General features: G+C 37.9%; 3 protein-coding genes across 4 annotated transcripts in view; 1 reads left to right on the forward strand and 2 right to left on the reverse strand.

Annotated features, from left to right (window-relative positions):
- Positions 1-3,514, reverse strand: part of LOC107100735 (DNA-binding protein RFX7-like) — a 23,107-nt gene extending 19,593 nt beyond the window's left edge. Inside the window, exons 1-2 of the mRNA XM_015399352.1 lie at positions 3,464-3,514; positions 3,073-3,404 (exon numbers count right to left, since the gene is read on the reverse strand). Coding sequence (XP_015254838.1) covers positions 3,073-3,404; positions 3,464-3,514 — 383 coding nt within the window. The remainder of the gene's footprint in view (positions 1-3,072; positions 3,405-3,463) is intronic.
- Positions 3,515-4,651: 1,137 nt separating this feature from the next.
- tex9 (testis expressed 9) lies at positions 4,652-9,287 on the forward strand. Of its 2 annotated transcripts, XM_015399356.1 has the most exons (10): positions 4,652-4,773; positions 4,935-5,068; positions 5,517-5,580; positions 5,755-5,831; positions 6,025-6,179; positions 6,882-6,973; positions 7,097-7,270; positions 7,429-7,563; positions 8,009-8,140; positions 8,233-9,287. In XM_015399356.1, exons 1-10 carry the CDS (start codon positions 4,726-4,728, stop codon positions 8,308-8,310), a joined length of 1,089 nt encoding a protein of 362 aa, XP_015254842.1. In that variant the 5' UTR covers positions 4,652-4,725; the 3' UTR covers positions 8,311-9,287. The 2 variants fall into 2 exon arrangements, with proteins under 2 accessions (XP_015254842.1, XP_015254843.1); XM_015399357.1 differs by lacking the exons at positions 5,517-5,580; positions 5,755-5,831 and having other exon boundaries at positions 8,233-9,285.
- Positions 9,288-10,410: 1,123 nt separating this feature from the next.
- Positions 10,411-23,400, reverse strand: znf280d (zinc finger protein 280D). Its single transcript, XM_015399373.1, has 18 exons — positions 23,226-23,400; positions 20,675-20,805; positions 19,699-19,892; positions 19,510-19,609; positions 19,211-19,420; positions 19,053-19,127; positions 18,834-18,928; positions 18,542-18,732; positions 15,841-15,998; positions 15,625-15,725; positions 15,383-15,529; positions 14,955-15,089; positions 14,633-14,865; positions 14,164-14,304; positions 14,013-14,078; positions 13,803-13,918; positions 13,674-13,707; positions 10,411-11,901 (listed from the first exon to the last, which is right to left on the reverse strand). The coding sequence occupies exons 2-18, from the start codon at positions 20,796-20,798 to the stop codon at positions 11,520-11,522; spliced, it is 2,502 nt and encodes an 833-aa protein (XP_015254859.1). The 5' UTR covers positions 20,799-20,805; positions 23,226-23,400; the 3' UTR covers positions 10,411-11,519.
- Positions 23,401-25,127: the final 1,727 nt, after the last annotated feature.

Here is a 25,127-nt window from a genome sequence, read left to right on the forward strand (position 1 = left end):
ATCTGGGATATATCTGCTTGTATAGTGAACATGGATGATATCTATTTTCATGGTGCATTGTGGGAAATATAGAGTATACTACTTTTTCATCCACTAGACCTTCTGACACTCTTAAAATGGTGTAACCGCTATATAGGGCACTATATAGTGATTAGGGTAGACAGTCGGATAGAGCCTGTGAAAAAAATTATAGCCACTGGAAAGTTCAAAGGTCAAAACCATTTATGATGGATTAGAAAAACACATAAAAAACAGATATCCATCAAACGTTTATCAAAGAAAAAACAAAACAAAAAAACATTGTAGTAATCTCCGTAATCTAAAACAAAAAAATATATATGAAAAACTGATAACTATGACCTTGTAAAAGATTTATATTGTATTTTGGAGTAAACCTAACTTGTGGTTATGCTTTGCTGATTCAGCAATTGGCTTAAATTGCACTTGAGTTAACCAAACAATGCAAAGCACACAAGTCGGTCCACCTCTGAATGTTACCAAAAAAAAGAAAGCGTTTGCGGTCTATTAAAATTCTAGACTGCAATCCAGTTGTAATGTTTTTTAAATGACCGCAAGCTGTTTTTCCCACAAACTAACTAATCGCTATACATGAAATTGATTTAATACTTACTTAGCTTATTATATAAAATTTGTTTTAAGATCTGACAAAAAAGACAAAACAAAAGACTCCTGAGGACAATTTACTTTACATACTGTATTCATTAAATATTTAAAAATTCAACTTTAAATAAAGTTTCTACCTAATTATCTAAAATAAATGTTAAACTGTGTTGCTGACATCTATTTTGGCCTCTATTCAAAAGTAAATAAATACTGAAAAGACTAACAGAAAATCTTTTTTAAATTTAGATGCAGTTCTCATGTTTTCCATGCATAAGCTAGGCATTAGTTAGATCTCAGACAGAGGTGAGCAACTGTCGAAGATTCTTAGTTTGTGACTTTGGATGGGTCTGAAACTCCGAATCAAGAGACGGTCTAAGCCGTGACACGAGTGGTTCCCTTTAATTAGCTGTAACCAGGAGGATTTGCCTCTGCTGAAAGCTCTTCGTTAAGCTCTCTGTGAGGTAGATATAGCAGGTAAATTAAATGACACCTGATGAAACATTAAGCAAGGATTCAGCTGGAGAAATAAAGAAGTGATGCAACAGCTGGGATTTATTCTAACGAGGAACCACTGCGAAAAGCAGCAGCAAATGCAGCTATTACAACAGCTGTACTCTGGAAATCCACTTGTTCACTTTGACTTTGTTGGGTTTCACTACATATCGTAGCAGAAAACATTTAAAATATTTGCAGATGTCATTTGTGCACTGGCTCCTATTAAGTGATGTGTTTTCCTCTGTTTCCTGCAGAGGCTTGAACTCCTAACTCTTTCCGCTCTCTCAGCCTTTTGGCATTTTATGGCCTTCTTGGTTTCATTTGGTAATAAAAGGTCAGAGCACAGAGTAAAAGCAAACATGGACGTATGTCACTGCTGTTTACACGATGCAACAAACCCACATTCCTTTTTCAGACTTTACTGAAGCTATTCAATACAACAATAATACATAATATATATAAGCTCAAATAAGTTTTATTTAAATATATTTATTTATTTTTTAACTCAATGAAAAAGAGTCAATTTGAAGATCCAACCAAGCAAACACAAGAGTTCCCATCTTATTTCTATCCAGTAAATCTAGAATTAAGCACATCAATAAAATTAAGGGTATAGTGGAGAATTTTCACAAACTTTTAAAAATAACTCCTTTCTCTACTTAAAAAAAAAAAAAAAAAAACAGGAACATGTAAAACCCTGAACCAGCTCCTGAGAGGGAACACCTATTAAACGTGTGAGCGTGCACGAGGAGAAATGGGCTCGTGCACGCTCTGTTTAAAAGTTGCTGTTTGCATCGCTCATACAAGCTTTGTTTCAAGAGAAGATTACAATTTTTCCACTATGTCAGCCTCACCACCGGTAAGTGAATATGGCGACGAGCAAGTAGGACAACCCTATGAAAACATATCACCAGAATGATTGAGGGTTAGTAGGACAGCTTATTTTGATGATCCACTCAGAAAAAGAACATCCTCCACTATACCTTTAAAGTAAAAGCAGTAGGATTGTCATCAAAACATAACAAATGCTCATATGTTATACAGCTTCATTAATCACACATATAGTTGTTTCTGGCATTTATTTCTGTTACTTTTAATAATTATGGCTTAAACCTCCAGGGAGCTCAAAACTCAGCTTTTCAGCCCTATAAATATGGCATAATCTGAATAAAGTTAGGAGATTTTTAGAAAGAAATGAAGCACATATTTTAGTCAATAGTGTGGAAGACTGCTGAGTGACAAGATGGGCAGCAGACAGTTAAAGATAGAGAGAGCCACATAGAGTCATTGTTAAGGAAGCTGGTCGTAAACAGCTTGGTGCAGCAAAAAAAAGCATACTGATGGAAAGTTTGGAATAAAGCTGATTCTAAACTGGAGAGCTCCTTCAGTGACAGACTGCTGCTCCCTAAATGCACCAGGGAGCGTTATCACAGATCCTTCCTCCCAGCAGCTGGAAGACTTTATAACCATCACTGTTCCCAACAACCTCAATAAGTTGTTACATTCATGCTGATTTTGCAGTTTCTATCTTAGTCAGTTAAATAACATGCTGCTGTCATTTTGCACATCTCTGATGCTGCTGCTACTTTAAAATGTCTGTAAAAATGTCCACATTGTGAGACCATATTTTTCTATCATATTTTTGCTGCTGTAACACCTGAATTTCACCATTGTGGGACAATTAAGGGAATTTCTATTCTATTCTACTTGTACTTAAGTACAGCCTTTGTTCACTTAAGCACATGTGATTAAACTGAATGCAGATTTCAAAGCTGTACATTTTCACTGTGGATTTCCCCTGCTGTTGAAAGTTGATACTTAAATAATATATGTTGTATTAGTTTTCTCATCTCCACTCTCACTCCCCGTGTTTTGCTCTATGACATTATAAAATTAGGGATAGTAATAAATGGTCCATTCAAACGTCCATTATCAGCATGCACACCGCCTCACCAGATGGAGTTCTTGATCCTGAGCTGCAGAGCGCTGGCCTCAGCCCCCTGCAGCCCGGGCAGCAGGCCGGGGAGACTCCCCACCCCAGGGTCTGGCTGCTGCGGATCCTCATCAGCCATCGGGGTGCGTCTCTGAGCGGGACTGGGCTGGACGCGACTGAACGAAGACAGGTGTAGCGGGGCTAGTGGACATGGACCGGGACACGCTCCAACGGGACAGCAGCGCGCCCTGTTGTTGTTGTTGTTGTTGTTTCCACCCAGGGCTCCTCCTTCCACATCTCTAGAGTCCCGGACAGGCACCGGCTTCTGGGTCAGCTCAGGCTGCAGGACTCCCTGCGATGGGCGGCTATAAATAAAAAGCGGGGGCAAACAGTAGAAAATAAACTAATCACTCTCTCCTGTGAGCCCCGCTCTGCCCCACACGCTGTGAGATTTGTCCGCATGTGCGCGGAGTAGTAGACACCGGATGTGCGCATGCGCAGTGGAGAGCCCTGCATAAAAAAAACAACTGTCAGCTTCAATCTCATTAAATATATCCTCTAACATTAAGTTGTGATTATCGAGACGTTTACGCCAACTTACGTTTAAACTATTATCGTTTTTGTTCTTTCATTTCTGACTGAAAAATAGAAGCACAAAAGACCAGGTTTAATGGTTTTGACTGGCTTCACTTTACAATTTATGCTCAGAACAAAATGTACCATGATTATTAAAACAGCTAAGTTTTAAATGCATACTCAAGAAAACACATTTAAAACATATATTTTTGCTGGTTTACAGTCTTGGCTTCAACCCTTCCATAATCATCACTCTAAAAAGAGGCACATTTCTTAAGTTGGTAACAGATGATTGAATCAGGTTTTTACAACTTCATTCATTTACAGTGGTTTAACTTGACATCTTATAAACAAAACAGATTAAGTAATTGAATATGATTTAATATCTTGTTCCTAGCTGAAGCAATTAACTTAAGTTGAGCTGTATTAGAGCAGGGGTTTCCCCAGTGGGGGTCAGGTCCCTCTGGGGTCATTTTCCACATCTCTGATGTTGCTGCTATGTTCAAATATCCATTACTGTAAAAATGTCCACAGCTGTATATTGGTCATTTATTCTCCAGCTGCACAGTATTTATATTTTTAAAACACTTTACAGTACAGTATTTTATTTGTTTTTATTATTTTTTTAACTCTTCACTATTATGTTATTTGTATACATTTTCTAAGGATCACATTGTGTTTTCATTTTTTCTATAATCTTTTTGCTGCTGTAAACACCAGAATTTTCCCATTGTCAGACAATAAAGGGATTTTCTATTCTATTCTATTCTATTCTATTCTATTCTATTCTATTCTATTCTATTCTAATATTAGTACACATTGAATGACAAAAATTAAATGAAATGTGTTAGGTTTTAAGTGTTATATTGTACTTATTTGAAAAAAAATCTTATAAATATTAGTAGGTGATCATTTGATCAGAAATAGTGTTATATTTAAGTCTAAAGCGGCGAATACTTTTTATGTTTGAATATAATTCGCATTAATCTCAGGTTTTTTAATAAACGCTAAATTCCAGCAAATTGTCTTGCAGGGGCTTCCGTACATTTGAACAGTTGTTGTTGCTCGGCAACCCCAACTGCGTCTTACTAACAACGATGGCGGAGAAAAATAGTAAGAAAAAAGTTATCCCCGTCCTTTCGCAAGTAAGTAATGTAATTAGTAGTTTTACACTTCCTTTAAGTTATTTTTATGTTATCATCTCCTTGATTTGTGTTGGACTTCTAAGTGGATAGAAAAAACGGTTTACATAGAGCTTTAAATGATGCCTTTGTAATTAGTCAGTTTAGCTGTTTTTGTGTTCCAGAGAAAGACATGTCCATCCTCTGCCAGCAAAGCTGAGAGCTCCAAGAAGCTAGGAGTTAAACAAAAAGCAAAATGTGCATCGAATTCAACAACAAAACACACAGATGATCTTTTTGCCAAGGGAGAGCACAACAAGTAAGAGTATCTGAGATTAAGATTTCATTGAAAAAACACAACTCAAACCTTTACACTACTAATAACCATCACACCATCGCAGAGTCTTAAAAAAGTTAATAGGATGTTTTTTTTCCTGCGGTTCATCCGATTCAAGGATCAACATGTGGTGCAGTCTGCAATCCTTTTCTACATAACAGAGCTACAATGAGTGGTATTTTCAGCTACTGTTCACTCTCATTGCTCTTGTGATTAACAAGACATTTTTGTCCACACAGCTGCCCTTCGCTGGACATTTACTCTTCTCTTTCTTCCAAATTTTTAGTGACAAATTTTATTTAACAATAGGTTTCACAATGAAAGGTTGTTTCTTAAATAATATAAATATGATGCCTGGTGGCCATGTGTTAGGTGTGGCTTATAAACTGACTAGTAAGATGGTACTAAAAATTCTTAATTCTTCAATCAGGCTGTTGAATGCTGAGATAGAGGCCAAAACAGCAAAAAAGGTAAAAGAAGCAGAGCAACTGATGGTGAGTTCTTTGTTTATCTGCTGACACCAATATTTATGGAAATCAAATCTGCTGAAATTCAAAAGCTAAAAGGGTTCACTGATGCAGAGAATATTGAAAACCTAAGTGAGTTTTGAAGGTTAAACTTTCTGTAAAGCTCAGATTAATATTTAGTTTTTTTTAATGGAATTTTAGAAAGAGAAAAATGAAGCTCTATCATCTCCCCTCTCCAATGTGCTCTTCTTGGATATGGAATATGAAGATGAATTTAGGTAAGACCTGTACAAGGGAAGAAGAGTTCACATAAAAATAATTAATGTCCCGCTACATCCGAATACCTCGAAACCTTCAGATCTTGACAATGAAAATAGTAGAAATAACTAAACTGCTAATGTGTGTTTGTTTGTCCAACCATTTTGAAGGCTTAAATGTCTATTAACTACACCAGGGTTTTGCTTATTCCAGAACACTGAAGGATCCTCCTCAGAAAGATGATACAGCAGCTTTAGAAGATGAAGCTGGTTTCTTCTTAGCAAAGACTATTCAGAGCATGGAAGAGAAAATGAAGGACTCTATTCCAGAAGATATTGTGGATAACGCAGAAAATGATGTGGAATCAGGTGACCTTCTGCAATGTTCATGTGTATCCACTTCATCTCTTCTTACAAAACTTTTTATTAAAAATAAAACATTTGTCATTTCCATGTTTGGCCGGTTCCACCATCTTTAGAATTTTAAACAGGGATAAGACATTTTTTGTCTGTTGTGCTATGCCATAAAAAGAAACAACTGTTTATTATATATTTGTGAGTAATGATCAGCGTCTGACATTTTAATAATCTGTTAGATTCATAATCAGAAGTTAAAATCACCAACTCTGAAGTAGGATAAATCAAGGCAAAATGCAGAGATGAACACTTTAATAGTTTGCTTACCTGAAGTCTGAAAATAACACCTAGCAAATCCCAGTAACTTTTCATTTTACAGTGGGGGCATGGGTAATTTAGGGTTAGCATTAACTTTTTTCCAGATTGAATCTGAATCAAACACAGTATTAAGGATTACCACTACTGGTTCAGTGTCTTCATGCTGGGAATTCTGGAAATGCATCCAGTGTATGTCCAGTTAAAATAGTCGGATGAAACAGAAAAAGCTCCCCTGTGCTTTATGTTCTACCTTATTTGTTAATATCTTAAAATATTTCTTGCTCAAAAGAAAAAATAATAATAAACAGTGAGGACATGTTTGACCCTTAGGAATCCAGTACTTGTAATTTACAGATTGCTTTAATCAGACCGTAATGATTGTGTTTCCCTTTCCAGCTGTTTCTGATGCTCAGACACGAGTGCTGAAGGCAAAACTTCGAATTATGCAGGAAGAACTTGACCTGCCTTCTTGTGATTATCATACAAAGGTAAACAGAGCTATTAATATGAATCCCAGAATGCACCAATTTTAAAGGAGTCGCTTCAATCCAGCTCTTGGACTATATACTTTATCCACAGACAGTATGCAGCAATTGTTCCTTGTCTTTTAGGATGCAGAAAATTCTAAGCTGACGGCAAAAATAAAAGAGTTGGAGGAGGAAAGAGCCAGACTGCAGAGGACCGTCAGCATCCAGCAAACACAGACGGAGAAACAGAAAGCTTTAGCCGAAGAGTTGGCTAAAAAATGTGATGATCTCCAGCTGCAAGTGGCTGCTTTAAGCAAGGTTTGTGTCAGTGACTACATGAATACTACTTGTTAGAATTTTGATAGGATTACTATGTAAAAAAAAAAAATAAATACTGTCACAAACGGCAGCATCATTCATCCTTCCTGCTAGCTGGTCTGGCCCCATGACTATCATGTCTGCTCTGCTCTGTGTAGGAAGTAGAAACTCTGAATAGGTCCCAAAAGCAAGCAGCAGCTGTCCACGGGACGGTGGAGGTCCGCCTTAACAGAGCTTTGGAGGAGGTGGAGATGTTAAAGTCCGAGCTGAGTAAGGCCAAGCAAATCAACAAGGTAAGAACATGTTTAATTACTCAGATACTTAGATAAATACCAGAAATCTTTGTTATAATTGAAGTTATGTCACTACTTTTACTCAACATGCTTCATGTTATTCTTACACATTTTTCTAAGGTCCATATTGGTGTGACCATTTTTTCTATAATCTTTTTGTTGCTGTAAACACCAGAATTTCCCCACTGAGGGACAATAAATAGATTTTCTAGTCTGTGTTTGACAAAAAAGTAATAGCGGCAACATTTGGATTTAAAACATAAACTAGACTGGATCAACACAGGAAGATTTAGAGTCCAAATATTTTGTTAGCTACATTTTAAGTCACTAACAAATTACGTTATGAATTAAAAAACTTAAAACTGTATGCAACCTGATGCATAGGCTGATAAAAAGTGAGGCTATGATCCGGTATAATGTCTTGATTTTCTGTGTGTTGAATTAGGACAAGATAAGTGAAGAACAAAGTAAAGAAAATCTGCTTGCTGAAAACCAAATTCTTAAGAAGCAGAAAGCTGAACTTGTTGTTGGGTTCAAGAAACAACTGAAGTTGATTGACATCCTTAAAAGACAAAAGGTGAGTATCTTTATTTTACACCTGTACTGGGTTCATGTCTTTCTTAAAAAAAAAAAAGAAAAAAAAAACTTAACAAGACTTTGTGTGAGCAGATGCACTTAGAAGCTGCGCAGATGCTGTCCTTCACAGAAGAGGAGTTCATGAAAGCTTCGGACTCGGGGAAGCCATGAATGTGGTTCATCAGTTTGTTTTTTTTTAACAGTAATTGTTCATAGTGTACAACTTTTTCGTTTTATTTAAATATTTCTGTTTTCACAGTGTAACACATCAGTTTACAAGAGCTCAGTTCCTTTATAATTTAACTGGATTCCCTCCCACTGAATGTTTTTTGAACTGAGCATAAGCATAAACAGAAAAATAACTTCAATATATAAAAACATTTCAAAAATAAAGGTGTTTCTTCTCTAAACCTGTCACACATTCACTGCAGCAACGCTGACATCTAGTGGTCAATGAAAGGAAAAACGTTTTCTGAAATCTTGCTCGATGTTCCAGGTCTTCACTATAGAGAGAACCTTCTGAAAAGATGCTGATATTATTCCTGAAAACATTAACAGGTGTAAATGACATAACATTAAATCTCCAGGAGCTTTAATGTAAGAACCTTCTTCCTCCATGACCACCTCTGTGCTTTCCTCTACTTTCCCACTAATTCCTTCTTGAATTTCTGATCTCTTCATGATGATAAAAAGCAACATCTTAATATAGGGGATCACTTAAAATGAAACTAAAACAGATGGCATGTAAAACATTACTGACCAATTAGTAGGAATAGATGTGCTGTAGGATCACAATTATTTACAGAGGGATTGATTCAGTGACTTTAGAGCCTCATCTGGTTTCTATTGTCCTATGTCAGATTTTCCACGTTTAATTTCCTTAATGCCCTATTTTTAGGAACCCATCTGCTTTATCTGTAAACATATAATTTATCCTTAAGTCCTGTTTGTTCTTATTGTTTAAAAGTATTTTTAAGGTCTGCTGCATCAGAGAGCAAAACTTCAATAAATACTCCAAAAGACTTCAGATCTGTCCAGCCTTCATTTTCTTCCGGTAAATGGTAAAAGGTTAAAGAGGTGAAACCTTTTCTCTCAGACACGTGACTCCTCCCGTTCTCTCTGGATCCCATGGTTCCCTGCCAGTAAGGTCTCCTCTTGGGTCACCCCCATGAAATCACCACAAAAAGGCTCTCTGGAAGCAGCCTAATTAGATCATACCCAGCTCCTTTTAAAGCAGAGGAGCAGAGACTCTACCTCATGACTACCCCTTGAGGTTTGGTACATTAAAACCTAAAACAGGATCAGGAGGGGTTAGAAACAGTTGTTCTCACCAATATACCCCTTGAACAAGCTAAATGTTAAGTTTTTGCTTTGGTCATAAAAAAAATTACCTGGCCTTTAGACATAACACAGTATCCTGAAACATCCCTAAAATAGCTCAAGGGACCTGGTAGTAAGTTCTCCAGATCTACATTACTGATTACCCAGAACTTCCCAAGCATCTCAATCTACAAGAAGAAAAAGTCTTTAATCAATCATCACTTCCTCCGACACTTTCCGAGAGACATGTTACCATCTCTTGGAGGGAGCTGGTGGATTGGTTCCCTTCCAAAGGTGTATTTAGGCAAACACAGCAATACTTAAGAGCACTTTGTACCCAACAGATCCCCTTGAATGTCGTTTTATAAGGTCAGAGATAGTTTGAGTTGTTAAATACAGGAGCTTCAGTTCTTAAAGGAGATTTTGAAACAGTGTTTTCTTGAAACAGCAGAATCCAGTCTTTTCTGAGCTCTTTCTGAACCCTAAAACCTGATAGGTCAACTGGTCTCTCTAAATGACCCTTAGGACAGGGAGTATGGGCACATGATGGTTTGTCCTGTGTGGTGGACAGGAGAGTTGTCCAGGTAGGCACCCGTGACCCAGTGAGGATAAGCAGGTGTAGATGATATTCCTGTTAAGACACTAGGGGATCATCATAAGATCACATTAAACACTAGGTGAGTTTATAAATTAATTTTAAGGAGCTAACGGGGGGCTTTTTTCCCCCTGTCATCTGAATCCAAAACTCCAGTATAGTTCACAGATGAGGAAAAAAAAAAAAAATCAAAAGTAACCAAACAAAAAGGGACCGCACTCCAAAACCCCCTCAGAACTGGTCTAAAGTGGATTCGGAAATCCAATTTTACTGGATTGTTTATTAACTGCAAGTGGAATCTGCCTGTTGATTTGAAGCAAAGAAAAAAAGAAAAATTCAATACCTAACAAGTCTTCTATGCAAGATTTATTTACAGAACAAAAGCAGTTCTCTGCTGCTATAACCCATGATGCAGATCCCTGTATAATGTAATGTATATAGGGATCAATATGGCAATATCATCAAAACATTTATACACAATGTAAATGTATTTACAGGCTTTTTTTACTGATAAAATTAAAACAATGAAAGTGGCTTTTTGAAATATTCCCATATTCTTAAAGGAACATAGCTGTGACAGAAAACTGACATGGTTACAGTTCTGGCCGACATTGATTTGGTTACCTTAACTATTAAAATGTGTTTATTTCTCAATGTGCTCTTCCGAGACACATTTTTCATACAGCTCTCCTTAGGGATAACATCCAACATTGTTTTCTTTTAGTAACTCAAAATCTTGTTGAATGAAAGGCCATTAATTTGCTAAATGCTGGGGAATTTCCTGTAAATTTAACATTTTATGCAAAAGTTTGCTTGAGAAGAAAAAAAAAAAAATCCCACACATCACATAATGACAGCAAATTACAAATTAAAACAAAACATATTCCTGGTAATTTAAACAATCTAAATAAGAAAATGGATGTCTCTACTAAAGTTTCATAAACTGCTGAAACAATCCCTAAAACAGCTGAGTTATATTTCCTCGTGCATGGTAACAGGACCATTAAAACTCAAAAGCTTGACTGATTTTCGTTTCCCAAAGTAAAACATCTTTTGTCATTAAGATAAAAGCTTGTAAAGCAATTAAAAAATATATATATATAAACTTTCCAACATGAAAAAAGGAGAGTACTATTCTTTAATGTTTCCTAAAGGATGTTAACTTAAATGCTGCAAAGACTACACAACAGTATTTAAGAAACAAAAAATGAACCTAAAATATTCAAGTCTAGCGGCAAACCGACGGTATCCCGGGATCAGCAGGGATGCAATACAATCTGTTGGGCTTTTTATAAAGGTACAGGTGCTGATGAAACCTTTGAATAACATTTGAAATTGACCTGGTTGGAGAAAAGCAGTAATGAATAGTCAAAGCGTGACAAATGTTTGATATCCTCAATGTGTTTTGAAAACAATGTAAAGGATTTGTTTCACCTGTCCCTTCTGCTGCGTTAAGGTTCATAACTTAAGGCGTCTTTTCTCCTGTCAATGGATCCAACAGACTGTCTGAAGCCGACGGCTGATCGATGTCATTCAGCCGCTCAGGCTGACCCTCAGCTTCCTCAGAGGGAACTAAGAGCAAATCTGCTGAACATGATGATGATGCGGCCTCCAAAGACGAGCATTTTGATTCAGTTCCCTCATCTGCACAGGGTTTTATCGACTCATTTTCCTGATCACCTGCTGGTAAAATGAGCTCCGATCCAGGACGGCTAACATCAGTGAGATTGTCACTTCCAGCGGTGTTATCTAGGGATTCTTTGGAGTCAATTTCTGTCGGTTCTACAGGCGCTGTTGTTGGCAAGGGGGGTGCTGTCTGGTTGTCATCCCCTGACAGCTGAAGATTCCTGCATCAAACGAAGCACGTATAAGTATATTTAGATGTCACCTATATGAGGTTTTATACAGCACAAAATTTACTTTTTTTAGTTTAAAGTTGCTCTCTACATAAAACTCAGAGGTTACAGCTATACATAAACAGATAACAGGAAAAAGTGAATGAATGAACTCAACAATGAACTCATTCAGCTACAGATGTCCAACATAGGGAGACATCTTTCTCCAGTGATGCCTGAATCTGCCTCAGTAGTGTCATCCACAGCAAAGTTACTTAGACAATGCCAAAAGACTTTTACCCCTTTCTGTATTTCTAGTGTTTTTGCATTTTTGTTGTCCTTTTGTGTTTCAAATTATCAAAGCATAAAAGCTGGTAAAGATAACCTTGTTAACCCTGTAATGCCAAATGTATCATATTTGATACATACGGTTTCTGAAATGTTTTGCGTCTGATACCTTTTGCATAATTTAATGGTAAAAACTTTGCTCAAAATCCTATTGTACACAATCAGATATATCTGATAACAGAGGGCAGAAGACCACACAAAAAATAATCTTGACTTATCGCATAGTAATAAATTATTAATATCAAAAATGTATTTCTGTTTTTTCTTTTTACATATTTTGTTAAAAGGCCAAATAAGACTTCAAACCAAAAAAATGTAATTTTCTGTTTTGTTTTATTCTTGGATTGGGCTTTAAAGTGTTAAATACAAACAGGTGTTTTCAGTGAAAAAAAGGTGAAAGGGGAAAAAAATGTTTAAAAACCAACATGAACCTGCTTTAAAAAAACAAAAAAACTGCATCCTAAAGCTAACCACCAGCGCAATCAAGTGATTGGTTGGTTCTTTCTGGGTGCCACAGATTAAATTAATACAAATATATTTGCTACCACAGAAAAAAATTATGATCCGTTATCTTATCCAGACAGCTGTATTAAAGCTGCGCTTGTGTATATACAAGGAAACTTCATATCCCCAACAAATCCAGACTGGAACATAAAATTGTCCTCCTCACACATGAAGCCCTTCATAATCAAAATCCAGCATCTATCAGATTATTTATATTCCTAACAGAAAACTTCCCTCCCAAGCTGCGAGTTCTCTGGTGATTCTTAGTGTTCCTGAAAGAGGAATGGGAGGCAGATCTTTTATTTTCAGGCTTCTATCCTGAAAACCAACTCCTTTTTTATTCCGAGGGGCAGACACCCCAACCACCTTTAAGACCAGACTTAAAACTTTCCTTTCTGATAAACCTCATAGCCCGAGCCACTCTATGGGGACGCTGCTACAGAACAGGAGAAAATAATACAACATCCTGCTACTCACCAACAATGACCCATCTGCAGTTACCACCAACTTGACAGTCCGTTCACTGCTTTTTTTCCTTATTTATGACTAGATTTAAACTGGATTTTATGTAACTGACTTTAAAAAAAATGTAAATAATTGATTTCAACATTTGTTTATAAATTAGACCTGCTTATCTTACAGAAGGCCTTAAATAACATCGGTTGTGACATTGAGACAAACAGATTTCACCATTGTTGTTCTTAGATACATATAAGCCCTGATTACATTCACTCCAAGTATCAGAATGTGTGCTGGGGTCTCTAATCAGTATGAAGGCCAATACATTTAGATTAGGAAATCCCAGGAATAGCCCTCTAAACACTGCCTGGTCAGCTAACAGGTAAAACCATGGAGGAATAATAGTAGTTCTTCATTGTGTTATTCTTTAAAGAAATGAGATGTAATGTCAGCAGTCAGGAGTTTCTACTCACACTGTGCCTTGGTCTTTGTCTTCAGCTCTGATATCTGTTATGTTCAACCAAAAAAGAAAAATACTTCTTTCTTTACTCACAATAAAAAAAATAATCCTGCAAAGTGCCACAGAATTTAAAGATACAAACCTTTTTCCTGGATGACTTTACATAAGTGATTTGGCTGATCTGTTAAATGTTTGGACATTAGGTCTCCACCAGAGGCATCAACATGTAGATCACAGTTCAGACAGATGAGGGTTAATCTGAACAAGCAAATAAAAAAAAAATAATACAACACTTTGTCTCATTTCATTTCAGATCTTTAGACTTCAACAGAATGCAAAACAGTTTGCTTACTTCAATCTGGCTAAATCCTTTTTGCGATCCATTTTCAAAACCCTCCTTTTGAAGGTGCTATGAAATCTGATAGAAGGGAGGAAAGGCAACATCAGATGCTTTGATATACAATGCAAGAATCCCTATTAACATAAAATGAATTATTACTTACTTAATCATGTGGTTCCCGTAAGATATTTTGCAACCTGTCCGATAATTGCATGCCCCGCAGTGTGAAAGTATTGGAAAATGGGAGAGGAAGTCGTCCACATTGGAGTTACACTCGATGCATGTGAAGCTGCCCCCACTGGTACTGAAAACACAACACAAAAAAATTATAACATATAGAGAAGGGCAGACATATTTTAACATTTCTTTGTAAATTCTGTTCAGCTGCAAATGCCAATAATTAATTTGATCAAAGGTTACTTCAAACTAAATTTCTCAGCCTTTTACACCATATATTTAGCAAGGCAAACTTAATTTGAATCATCTGTAAACTGCAAAGCTAATCCTAATTTAGGATGTTCACAAAAGCATGATTAAGGTGCTTCATGTTCTGAAAATGAGGATTCACAGCAAACTCTTTGATGGATGTATATTTTTGTGAGGTAAATTTTCTGTATTTAGAATAAAGAAACCTGAGATTCTTGAGCGCCAAGTTGTGCTTGGGATGACGCTCTGTCTTTTTGTTCGGGGCAGTCTTGACCTTTCCTGTGCGAGCGTCTTTTGTTTTAGACCTGCTGAGGTTAACTGGAGCCTTGACTTTAAAGTTGGGGAAACACATTGGTTCTGGAGTGACGACCACAGCGGATTTATGGGAATTGAGTGGCGTTACGGGTCCTTTTCCAGTCAGGGAGGCCCGGATTGTTACCTGCAGCAACAAGAGATACTTTAATGTGATATAAAGCATTTGTACAGAAATAAAAATCTCCAGCTGATCATTTAACGACTAGCTCAGACCTTGGTACCCGGAGGAAGGCCCTCCAAGGCTTTCGGCTTCCTAAATGTCTTGTGGACGTGAGTCCTGTGCTCCACTTTTTCCTTGTAGGTGAGGAAGTTCAGTCTACATTTTCCACATCTATGGATCCCTTTTTTCTGAAATATAATAACTTTGATTGATAAACCTACCTCAAATTTATTTTCAGATATAAAAACAGGTAGAATCCCACCATTGCACTTTTAACAGTCTCTAAAGTTAGAGTTCAAACACAACCTTCAGGTTAGACATGAATTTAAGAAAGTGATCTTTCATCCACACCCTTATTCCAACCAAACAGACATTTTTCCCCCTAATTGTGGCAAAAATATGTTTCTATCATATCATATTGTTATATTTTTTACAATATCAATTCAAATTCCTCTTCATATTATGGGTGTTGGCATCGTACCTGATGCTTCATGTAGTGTTGCATGTATATGTGACTCGTTCGGAGAACTTTGAGGCAAAACGGACAGAGCAGGTCTTTCGTGTTCTCGTGGACACTTCGGAAATGTGCCTCCAAGTCAGAGAAGAAGGAAGACCTAAAATCGCACACCTGTGGAGTCGTTTGAACCCAGTGTTAGCGTCTGGTTGTCTTTTTCCCCCAGCATTAAGTAAGCAATAGCTGAACAAAAATGACAAGCAGTAGACCTGGCAGACATAAGGCATTTCACCAGGTTTGTGGTGGGCTTTCATGTGTTCCAGGAGCACCTGCTCCGATTCAAATGCCAGCTCACATATCTTGCAGTTGGCTGAAGGAAAAAAAGTAAAAAAAAAAAAAAAAAAAGGAATCAGAAATTAAATGTATACTTCGCCTAGAAAAGGTATGATAATAATCTGTGGGCTGAGCTGCATGGATCGTGTTACTTGAAGATTCAATGGGGCTGTGAGCACTCTCTATGTGGCACTGCAGCTGGAAGGGGGTCATGTACTGTCTGTAGCAGTGGTGGCAGGTTGTGTGGCTCTCCCAGCTCTCACTGTTCTGCTTTTCCAGCTCCAGGTGATGCTTCATGTGGTTCATGAACCTGCGGAGAGACCGATGCACAGAGTTAGTCTGGAGAAACCATACTTCTTTCAACAATTAATAATGAATTGGTTCTTCAATTAACTGGAGAATAATTAGTTGATTAAAAGAGGATTTTTATCAAATGTTTTTGGTATTTTAGTTTTTTGATGCAAAATAAGATGAGAAGAAATCAGTTATTTATGACTTGTTTACATTAGTCCACGTCCTTGGGGATTTTTAAGATAAATGAAGAATTCTCCCCACCACTCACTTTCTAAGTACGTATAATGGGTGTTATAATATCAGCAATTATATGGGGATCTTTTTTGTTCTTCCTAATGATGTAGAGCTCCATGGCTGCTTACAGCTAGCTGCCACCGCTGCCCTGACAAGACACAGCCCATTTTTCCTCCTGCACATTTCTGCAGCCTCAGCTCCCCCAACAGAGATTTTCCTGCAGATGAACTATGACCCCCGACTGTGAGAGCCCCATACCAGTACAAATGAGCTTCCCCATTAAAAGCAGCTTACAGAAGCCTTTTTTGCCACGTTCCGAAGCAAAGTTATTCAATCAAAGGGGCAGTTTTTGCGCTGCGGAAACTAGAAGTCGTTTTTCATTTTTAAGCCCAGGAGGGAAAACGCTGTGATGCAGTCATCTATCTGAGAGGGAAGTTAGGGCAGACCAAAAAAATGTACACTGCTCAGGTATTTGCACAAGACGGATATCTTTCCAAGGAAATCTTTATTAAAGTCCTCAGCTGCTGTTTGAGAACTTGTGTATCACTCTGTGATGGAGGTTTGACATCCAACTCTTTGGTTGAGATTGGTATTCTCAAAAACAAAAAGGAAAACATGTAACAAGAAGAAACACTAAAACTTAATTACAGCATAAATCAATTGCTTATTTCTCAAAAGAAAAAAAAAGAAAAACACCTTTAAAATTCAAGATTTTTCTACCTAAGGCTCTTTTCTCTCACTTCAAGTGCACTCTCTGGTTCACCCAAAATTAACTAATTTCTCAATATGAGTTGGTTTTTGAAAAAAAAAAATAAATAAATAAATAAATAAAAACTATTTTTTTCTGAGCTTGCAATCAGCTGTACTTCTTTGCTTATATAATCCACCATTGTTGTGATGAAGGATTGTTGATACTCTGAAGTTGCATAAGTTCTTTCTCAGTCCAAAACGTGTGGTTTCAAGCTATGGGCTCGTTGCCATAGTAACCACATCAACTACTTGTTGGATGATGTTATTATTGCAAACCTAAACTAATGAAATTATGAAAACTAGAACTACCGGTAAAAAAACAATTTGTTAACTGAAAAATAAATAAAAACTAGCACACAGAAAAACTACGGTAACTGAAAAAGTAATAAGTTTATAAAAAATAATGACATTAGTAAATTAATTAAAACAAACTGATTTTAAAGAGAGAATATGCTTAGTTTTTCATTTGTGTCCTAATCAAATGCGTTATATAAGGTCTAGTTTCTGTTGCTGTTTTCGCTTTTCTTCGCTGTACTGCATTATGCAAGCAGATGGCGGGTACAACAGTCAGGTCATTTGTGTTGCTGGAGTAGCCTGTAAATATCTTGGATTTTATTTCTATTATTATTATTTTTTTTTTCTTTATCTTTTTTAGTCTTGCCCACAGTTTTTAAGTCATATTACACAAAACACTTATATACTAATACTAATAAAAACTCAACTGAAACTGAGCGTTTAACCTAAACTAAGAAATTTTTTTTTAAACTAAATAAGAATAAAATGTCAAAACTAAACCTGGATACCCCATGGTGGTCCCTTCTTTGCAAACATCCACAGCTAAGAACAGTGAGGCAATAAAAATACCGAGGGACCAAAGTTGCAGAGAAAACCTTCCACTTAGAAGATTTTTCTTATCAGCTATTTGATCTTAAATTGTTTGAACAAAGGGAAGCAAGATGTCTTGAGAAAGCAGACAGATAAACAAAAGCACATCTCTGACCTCTTTCCCACTGACTGCGTTCTGTATCTGCTACGTATCCTTCAAAGACAGGCTGGATCAGCATTTATGACAGAGGAGGGCTCTCTGTTATGCTACAGCTCCACACTGGTCGGGTACTAGTGTCCTATACTAAAAAGCCTTGATGGCTCAGAAATGTCAGGCCTCATTTATTATATTTCCTCCTTCCTTTAATTTCCTATTGTAGAGTAACAATAAAAAATCCAGTCCAAATGAAAGAGATATGGTACATTATTACGGGCACATAACTAAGGGTACACTACTAAGTAGAGATTAACTTCTTTTATACCTCTTTAGTCTTAAGTAAACTATTACAAGAGTTTATTTTCTGCTGGAAGTATTTTACTAAAAGCTATAATAGTAAAGTCTGCCAACCGGGTGTAGGGGGGACAACTGGAGACCTTGTTTCAGGGTAGAGGGGAGGCCCAAAACCAGAACACACTAACAACGTATAGACATTATTATTATTTTCATTCAAAAAACATGAGAATATCTGTGTGAAGGAGTGGGTCAAAATATTTAGCTGCCCACACCTGCTGCAAAGAAAATAAACATACCTAATATTGTTCTTGAGAACTTTTAAACAACTTTGACATTTAAAAGTTGTGTTGGTCTTCTGTGCCTCCTTTTTCCCTGCATCTCCTTCGAAGCGGCCGTAGTAAAAATCTGCGACAAGCATGATGAGTTTGCCTGAGTTGCTCGCGTTCGGGGCTGACGGAGCTGCACTTCCACCATTCGCAAGACAACGCTGGAAAAAAAAAATCTTTAAGTCCACGGCTCAGCTTTGCCCTTCCGTGGAGCAATAAATGACTTGGGAACAAACAAAACTAAATGCCAAGATTTACTAACCACGCTATGAAACATTACAGCCTCTTCTGAAGGGAAATCTTCGTGACATTTGGGGCAGGTTCTCTTTAAGACGCCGTTTTCCACTTGGATGGTTACTTTCACACAGAAACAAGACAGAGGTCACAAATAATAGGTCATGAAAAGACAACAATAAACAACATAGTGATGTTATTATAAAAATGAGAAGGTCAAAAACATATATTTTGAGATGAAACCTACCTCCATCACGCTTGACCTTTTTTACCGCCATGTCAACATCTGATACAATCAAACCCCGTTTGACGGAGCTCTCATCTGAATGAAGTAAAACAGAAAGCATTTTCATTTTAAATCCCACCGGGTTGATGTCAAAATAAGGCAAAAAAATTACACCATACCGCTGATGTCCTTTCCAGAAACGCTTTGGATGGATGGTGTGTTGGACATTTTGGGCTGCAGCTGATTAGACTGAACCGAATACACAGCAGGGCTCTGGACGTTAGCCAGAGTCACCACATTGTTCCTGATTTGCTGAACCTGAGGCCGGTGGACCGCACCTGGCAATACTGTAGCTGGAGAGACCTGCTGAAAAAGCTGCTGACGAGGGGCTGAGAAAAAAAAAATGAAAGAGGTGAAATATTTTGTTGTAATCTGTTGAGTTCAAGTCTTCTAACAAGTACAGATATGTGAGACCTACCTGGTACAATTGTAAATGATGTTCCAGGGGGATACTGGCTTCCAAGAGTGGCAATAAGGCCACTGCTGTTTGTTAATTGCAGAGAAGTGCCAATAAAGCCCTAAAATAGAAGGGAAAATCAATGTGAGATGTATTTGTGTAATCATATTGTTTATTCCCCCTAAAAACGAATAATCTAGGTAAAATTACCTGATTATTAACTATAACTGGTTGTGGAGTTCCTGTTGTGAGGGAGGGAGGTACGGTTTTCACTGTAGTTGCAGGAGCATTAGCTTGCAGTACTATAGGTGAGGGGCCTGCAGCTGCTAGTTTCTTTTGTTGAGGCCCTGCACTGTTCCTCCGAGAAGGTGCAGGGCTGGGTTTACTGTCCTTTTGTTTACCAGCTGCAAGCAGAAAATACACGTAAGGAGATGCACCACCGACTTTCACCAAAAACACAAATTAAACTGCTGCATTGGTAGATCTGAAAAAACTGGAAGTTCACTGATTTTAAGCAGTTTAATTAAAGTGAATATTAATTGTTACATGGATTATGATTAAAAAACATTTAGTTTCTAAAAAGAACTAATAATATAAAAGACCAATAAAAGAAATTTTTAGTCATGCCCTGATAAAACCTACATAATTCCAAAACGCAGTCTATTTTTGTGACAGTGCAATGTCGTTAGTTGCTTCCAGGGGCGCTAAACTCTGAAGGTCTAGTGCGCCTAGTGGCTAAAAGTTACTCAGCGCTGTTTTAAGTTTAATTGTTTATACAGAATTTAATAATTGTTAAAAAACAACAATCCTTTTCCTACCACGCCCCTGCAATTACATAGCACACCTTCACTTTGGGAACCACTGTACCAATACAGCATGGGCTTCCCTCATACCCCAGCAGGGCTACAGGTGGATTGCCTTCATTCCAGGTTGTACAGATACAGTAAATCATGTAAAAGGAGCCGAGCTTTCAGTAAGACAATAGTTATTTAGGGTAAATACTCTTTCACATTTGCTGGTCAAATTTTAATGTCAAAATTTTCAGTGAAACTGAAGTTTGACCTTTTATTAGCCATCAAAATATCACCTGAAACCTTAGTAATCTGTATCAGCCTCTGTTCCTCAAATGGGCAAACTCAAAGAAAGTGACTTTCGTAAGATACTATATGTATGGTCTAGAACGTACAGAGAACTCCAACGAAGATTGGTTCGTCATCATCATCATCGTCCTCAATTAAATGAATCTGAGGAACTTGTTTCTGCCACGGCTCTAGCTCCTCCTCCACGCACTCCATAAACAGTTCAGACATGGTGGACCTATGGACGAAAAAAATAAAAAATAATGATAATCTTGAACACACATTTTTAACCCTTTCATTCTTCTGTCTTTAGGAACCATAGGTCTAACCTGGCAGTAGCCAGATTGATATGTGTAGAAATGAGTTGAGTTCTATGTCATCTATTTTAGCTAAAATCAAGTCAACTGCGGTATCGACAGGTGGGTCCTCCAGCGTAGCCATGTTTGTAATCCCAGGCAATAACCATCTGACTATTGTCATTCATACATGTCCCTCCCCAAAAAAACACTGCTGCCATATCTTCGGTCCGACTCACTGGTTTTCACGAGACAGATGTATTACTGGGAGTATTTCAAGATGGATTTGTTGTGAGACTAAAAACTTAGACCTTGCGACAATTCAGCTTGCAGCGCAAGGCTACCATAGGTCCACTGAAATAAAAACCGATCTAGCAAAAAAAAAAAAAAAGAGACATTTAATCTTAATGTTTTGGAGTTAAATCTATTGCATTTATTTTAAGTAGCTGGACTTCTGTCTGATATAGGTAAAAAAGTACCAACACAGCATTGCATTCCCAAATCTCAGTTCTTATTTCAGAGAATAATAGAATATAGCAGAAAGGTACAAAGTTCAAAAGTTCAATTCCATATTCTGACTTCAGCAGGCAGTCTACCTTACTTTCTACAGTAATGCCTTAATTTAAGGAGTCCGTCTAACTTGCTTTAACACGACAGTAGGCGGATTTACCAGGCCTAGATTTGCTGCAGGTTCCTTCTAGTTAAAATGTTTTTATTTACAGTATTGCTAAAAGTTTGCCTAATAAAATAAGTTGTTTTTAAATGACGTAATAATGGCTTCGCATTATGCCTGCTTACTCAAGATCAGGAATAAGACTGGTAGATCATTTTACACCAATTTCCATCATTATCTTTATTTAATGCATAGTGATTTAATTAGATTTGCACAGGGGTTCAGTTGGTAGCACTGATCCCATGCAGCAGCTCTGGGGTTGATTTCAGGCTGGGGTCTCTCTGCATTGAGTTTGAATGCACTCCATCAGGATGTGTGGATTCACCCTGGGTACTCCAGCTTCCTCTCATATTTCAAAGACATATAGCGGCAATATTTTTGGACTGTTGGATGTTAGGTGAGGGCTGCTTAGAGGAACAGTGGGTAGCACTGCTGCCTTGCAGCAAGAAGGTTCCAGGTTCGATTCCTAGTCAGAGGTCTTTCTGCATGGTTTGCTTGTTCTCCCTGTGCATGCGTGGGTTTTTTTCTGGGTACTCAAGCTTCCTCCCATAGTCCAAAAACATGACTGTTAGGTTAATTGACTTCTCAAAAATTCTCCTTAGGTGTTAGTGTGTGCGTGAATGGTTGTTGGTCTCTGTGTTGCCCTGCGATAGACTGGCGACTCGTCCAGGGTGTACCCCGCCTCTCGCCCGTAGACAGCTGGAGATAGGCACCAGCACCCCTGGTGACCCCAGCTGGGATAAATCATGATGGAAAATGGATGGATGTTAACTGATGGTTCTTAATTGCCCTTAGGCGTATGTAGATGTTTTGTCCTATGTGTCTCTGACTGGAAAAAAAAATTAGGGTGTACTCAGTAACCACAGGAGATAGGCACCAGCCCCCAGTGACACTACATACAGACAATGGATAACTGGATGTAATTAAAAGTGTTGAATTTAATTGTATTTAGCTGATTTGATATGCTTTGACTGACTGTTGTGGCTGCAACATTCTATATGATAGAGATTGAACCAAACTATACTAAGTGTTTTAGGATGGTCGTTGCTATGACGCTACGTAATTAACTGAATCAAAGATGGCGATAATATTGATCTCTTTAACTCGACTCAGACAAAAAACAGCTTCTACAAAGTACCATTTTAAAAGCAATTAATCGAACACCAACCAAAAAAGTCGACTAGACAAATGTCATACAAAGACAAACACGTAAATGTAAGCAACCGCTGTTTAGCACTGCAATGTGACAACTAACGAGTGCTACTTAGCTTAGCATCATTTTGTAGTTGAGAAGTAAAACACCCTCCGGACTGCTACTTTAAGCTTTACTTATTAGTGCATCTCAGAGCTTCATTAGGTGTTAAACTGCAGACTTTATCCGCTGTAGTTTAGTTCCTTTGGAAGTGAATTGCTATTATCCATAGAAGCCCTTTCAACACAGAAGCTAATGCTAATGTTGAGGTTTTGCAGAGCTTGTGCTCTTCGCATTGATCCAGAAGCTTTCATCGTCAGTGCAAAGATATATTAATTAAACTATTTTACATTTTAAAAGTCATCTTCAGCCCAGCTTGTAATTACGTCGTAGTAGTTATTGATCATCTATAACTGATCCATAACATTAGCCAGTGGGTGTTAGCATGCGAGATCTGACACAAAGACCTGCTGAAGAGGACTGGTTAGTCAGCTCACCCTTTTTACTCCCAGACTCAGGGTTCAAGAGCCCAAACTTTCTGCATAAAGTATGCAGGTAAGTCCGTGTCCTGACAGCGATGGGCTTTGCCTTATTTAGCGCTATACATCACCCAGTAGATGGGGGTGGAGGTGGTGTGCGGTTAGCTAGTCCCAGGCAGCGGAAATACTCGGAGAGAATTGACCAATCACATTCCAGGGAACAGACTGCTTCCCGGTCCCTCTGGCGGCTTTTTAATTTGCTCCATACTCTATGCAGTGGCCCCCCACCCCAACATGTCAGCCTTTATGTTCCTGCAGTGGTGCACAACCATTAAACATATAATTAATCCAATCTTACAGCGTGCTCATAGGTAATAACACTCTGAATGTCTAACTAGTTTTGAATAACTCCAAATAAGTTTAAAAAAGTTAAAAAACAAACCACTGGACTTTGTTTTCGCAGTTAGAAGATATTTCGCTTCCCATCCAGGAAGCTTTTCCAATTCAAAATTTCAAAATTAGTCTTCTAAGCCAGAACAAATCATTCTTTTGGTTTAGAAAACATGCAAAGTTTTATCGTTGTCTCCCTTTTATCTCCTCTTTCTTTTATCTTTTCTCCTTTCTTTTTCTGTTTTTCATTTCCTGTTGTATTTACATTGCATTGTCCATAAAATCTGTAATGGAGCCTAGGCTGAAGTTAAACTGAAGAAACTCATTGATCTCCTACATCCACCTGCAACACAGCCAATCAGCTTTGAACCACACCTCCATGAAAGCCAATCGGCATCCAAAGTTCATCTTAATAGGCCTCCAATACGCACTTGTCTGCTCCTGTGCATGGGCGGTGCATGCGTTCTGTGACTTCATTCAGATGACACCGTTTCAATACAACTGCATCCCATCCGCCACCATCGTAGCTAAAGCTTCATCAGAGTGTCATTCCTCCCGGACTCTTACTGCATTTCCTGTTAAATCTCAACCGGTCCGGAGAAGATCCCCATGTTGAGCCCGGTTCTGCTAGAGGTTCCCAACAGGGAGTTTTTTCTCTCCACTGTTGCTCCATGCTTGCTCATCATGGACAGGTTCTCACAACCTGTGTTATTCAACTGGACTTTCATCTTCCAGGTCCCTGAGTGAAGCTCTAGTATCAGCTCACGCAATCCACTGGATCTCCCCATAAAGCTCAGCATACCGTCTCGCTAACCAGCAGTCTACAGACTGACCAACTTCATTGGTCTCCACTTCATCACCAGTTTCGGGCCTGGGGATGGAAACAGCCCTATTCTTTTCTCCTGTTCATTCATATCTATCAAAATTAAGCGCTGTTTCCCGCTGTCTGAGCACCAAAGACAAAGTAATTGTATTAATAAATTTCTCCTAATTGTCTTTTCTCTTCGTGTGAGTTTTTCAGATTGAAATACTCCCTGCATGAATTATCTCCTTCTATGATCACCAAACAGTCCAGAAAAGGTAGGTTGTTGTCGCTGACATTCTCTCTGGTGAACTTGATGTTGTGGTCAACCGAGTGGATGTGTCTTGTTAAAGCTTCCACTTCTTTTAACTGGATCGTAATGAATGTGTCACCCACATATCTAAACCAGTGGCTTGGTGGTGTTACTCTGAAGGTGCTCAAAGCTCTCTTTTTCACTTCTTCCATGTAAAGATCGGCTACAATTGGTGGCACTTGAGATCCCATGGCACAACCATGCTTCTGTCTTAAGAAATGATCATTTTTTTTGTATTAATATTTTTATTAGGAGTAAGAGAGACATTACAGACAAAATTTAAACTGTAAACAACATGGTATGCCATATCGAACATACATATATATGGATAGTAACATAATGAAAGGCATACAATTTAGCTCCTGTGGGTTTTTTTTTTTCCTTACAAAACTGAACAGAGTACAATGTATATATA

The sequence above is a fragment of the Cyprinodon variegatus genome, unplaced genomic scaffold (genome assembly GCF_000732505.1).
Source record: "Cyprinodon variegatus isolate N-32 unplaced genomic scaffold, C_variegatus-1.0 Scaffold1005, whole genome shotgun sequence".
In the NCBI taxonomy this organism is placed as follows: Eukaryota; Metazoa; Chordata; class Actinopteri; order Cyprinodontiformes; family Cyprinodontidae; genus Cyprinodon; species Cyprinodon variegatus.

Excerpts from the sequence above, each read along its gene's own strand:
- tex9 (XM_015399356.1), top strand. The coding sequence starts at position 4,726 with ATGGCGGAGAAAAATAGTAAGAAAAAAGTTATCCCCGTCCTTTCGCAA. Across the intron at positions 5,069-5,516 it reads GCCAAGGGAGAGCACAACAA|GCTGTTGAATGCTGAGATAG; the intron begins GTAAGAGTATCT and ends TTCTTCAATCAG. Across the intron at positions 7,564-8,008 it reads AGGCCAAGCAAATCAACAAG|GACAAGATAAGTGAAGAACA; the intron begins GTAAGAACATGT and ends GTGTTGAATTAG.
- znf280d (XM_015399373.1), bottom strand. The coding sequence starts at position 20,798 with ATGTCTGAACTGTTTATGGAGTGCGTGGAGGAGGAGCTAGAGCCGTGG. Across the intron at positions 19,128-19,210 it reads TTCTGGAAAGGACATCAGCG|ATGAGAGCTCCGTCAAACGG; the intron begins GTATGGTGTAAT and ends TACTTCATTCAG. Across the intron at positions 14,079-14,163 it reads TACGGGAACCACATGATTAA|ATTTCATAGCACCTTCAAAA; the intron begins GTAAGTAATAAT and ends CCCTTCTATCAG.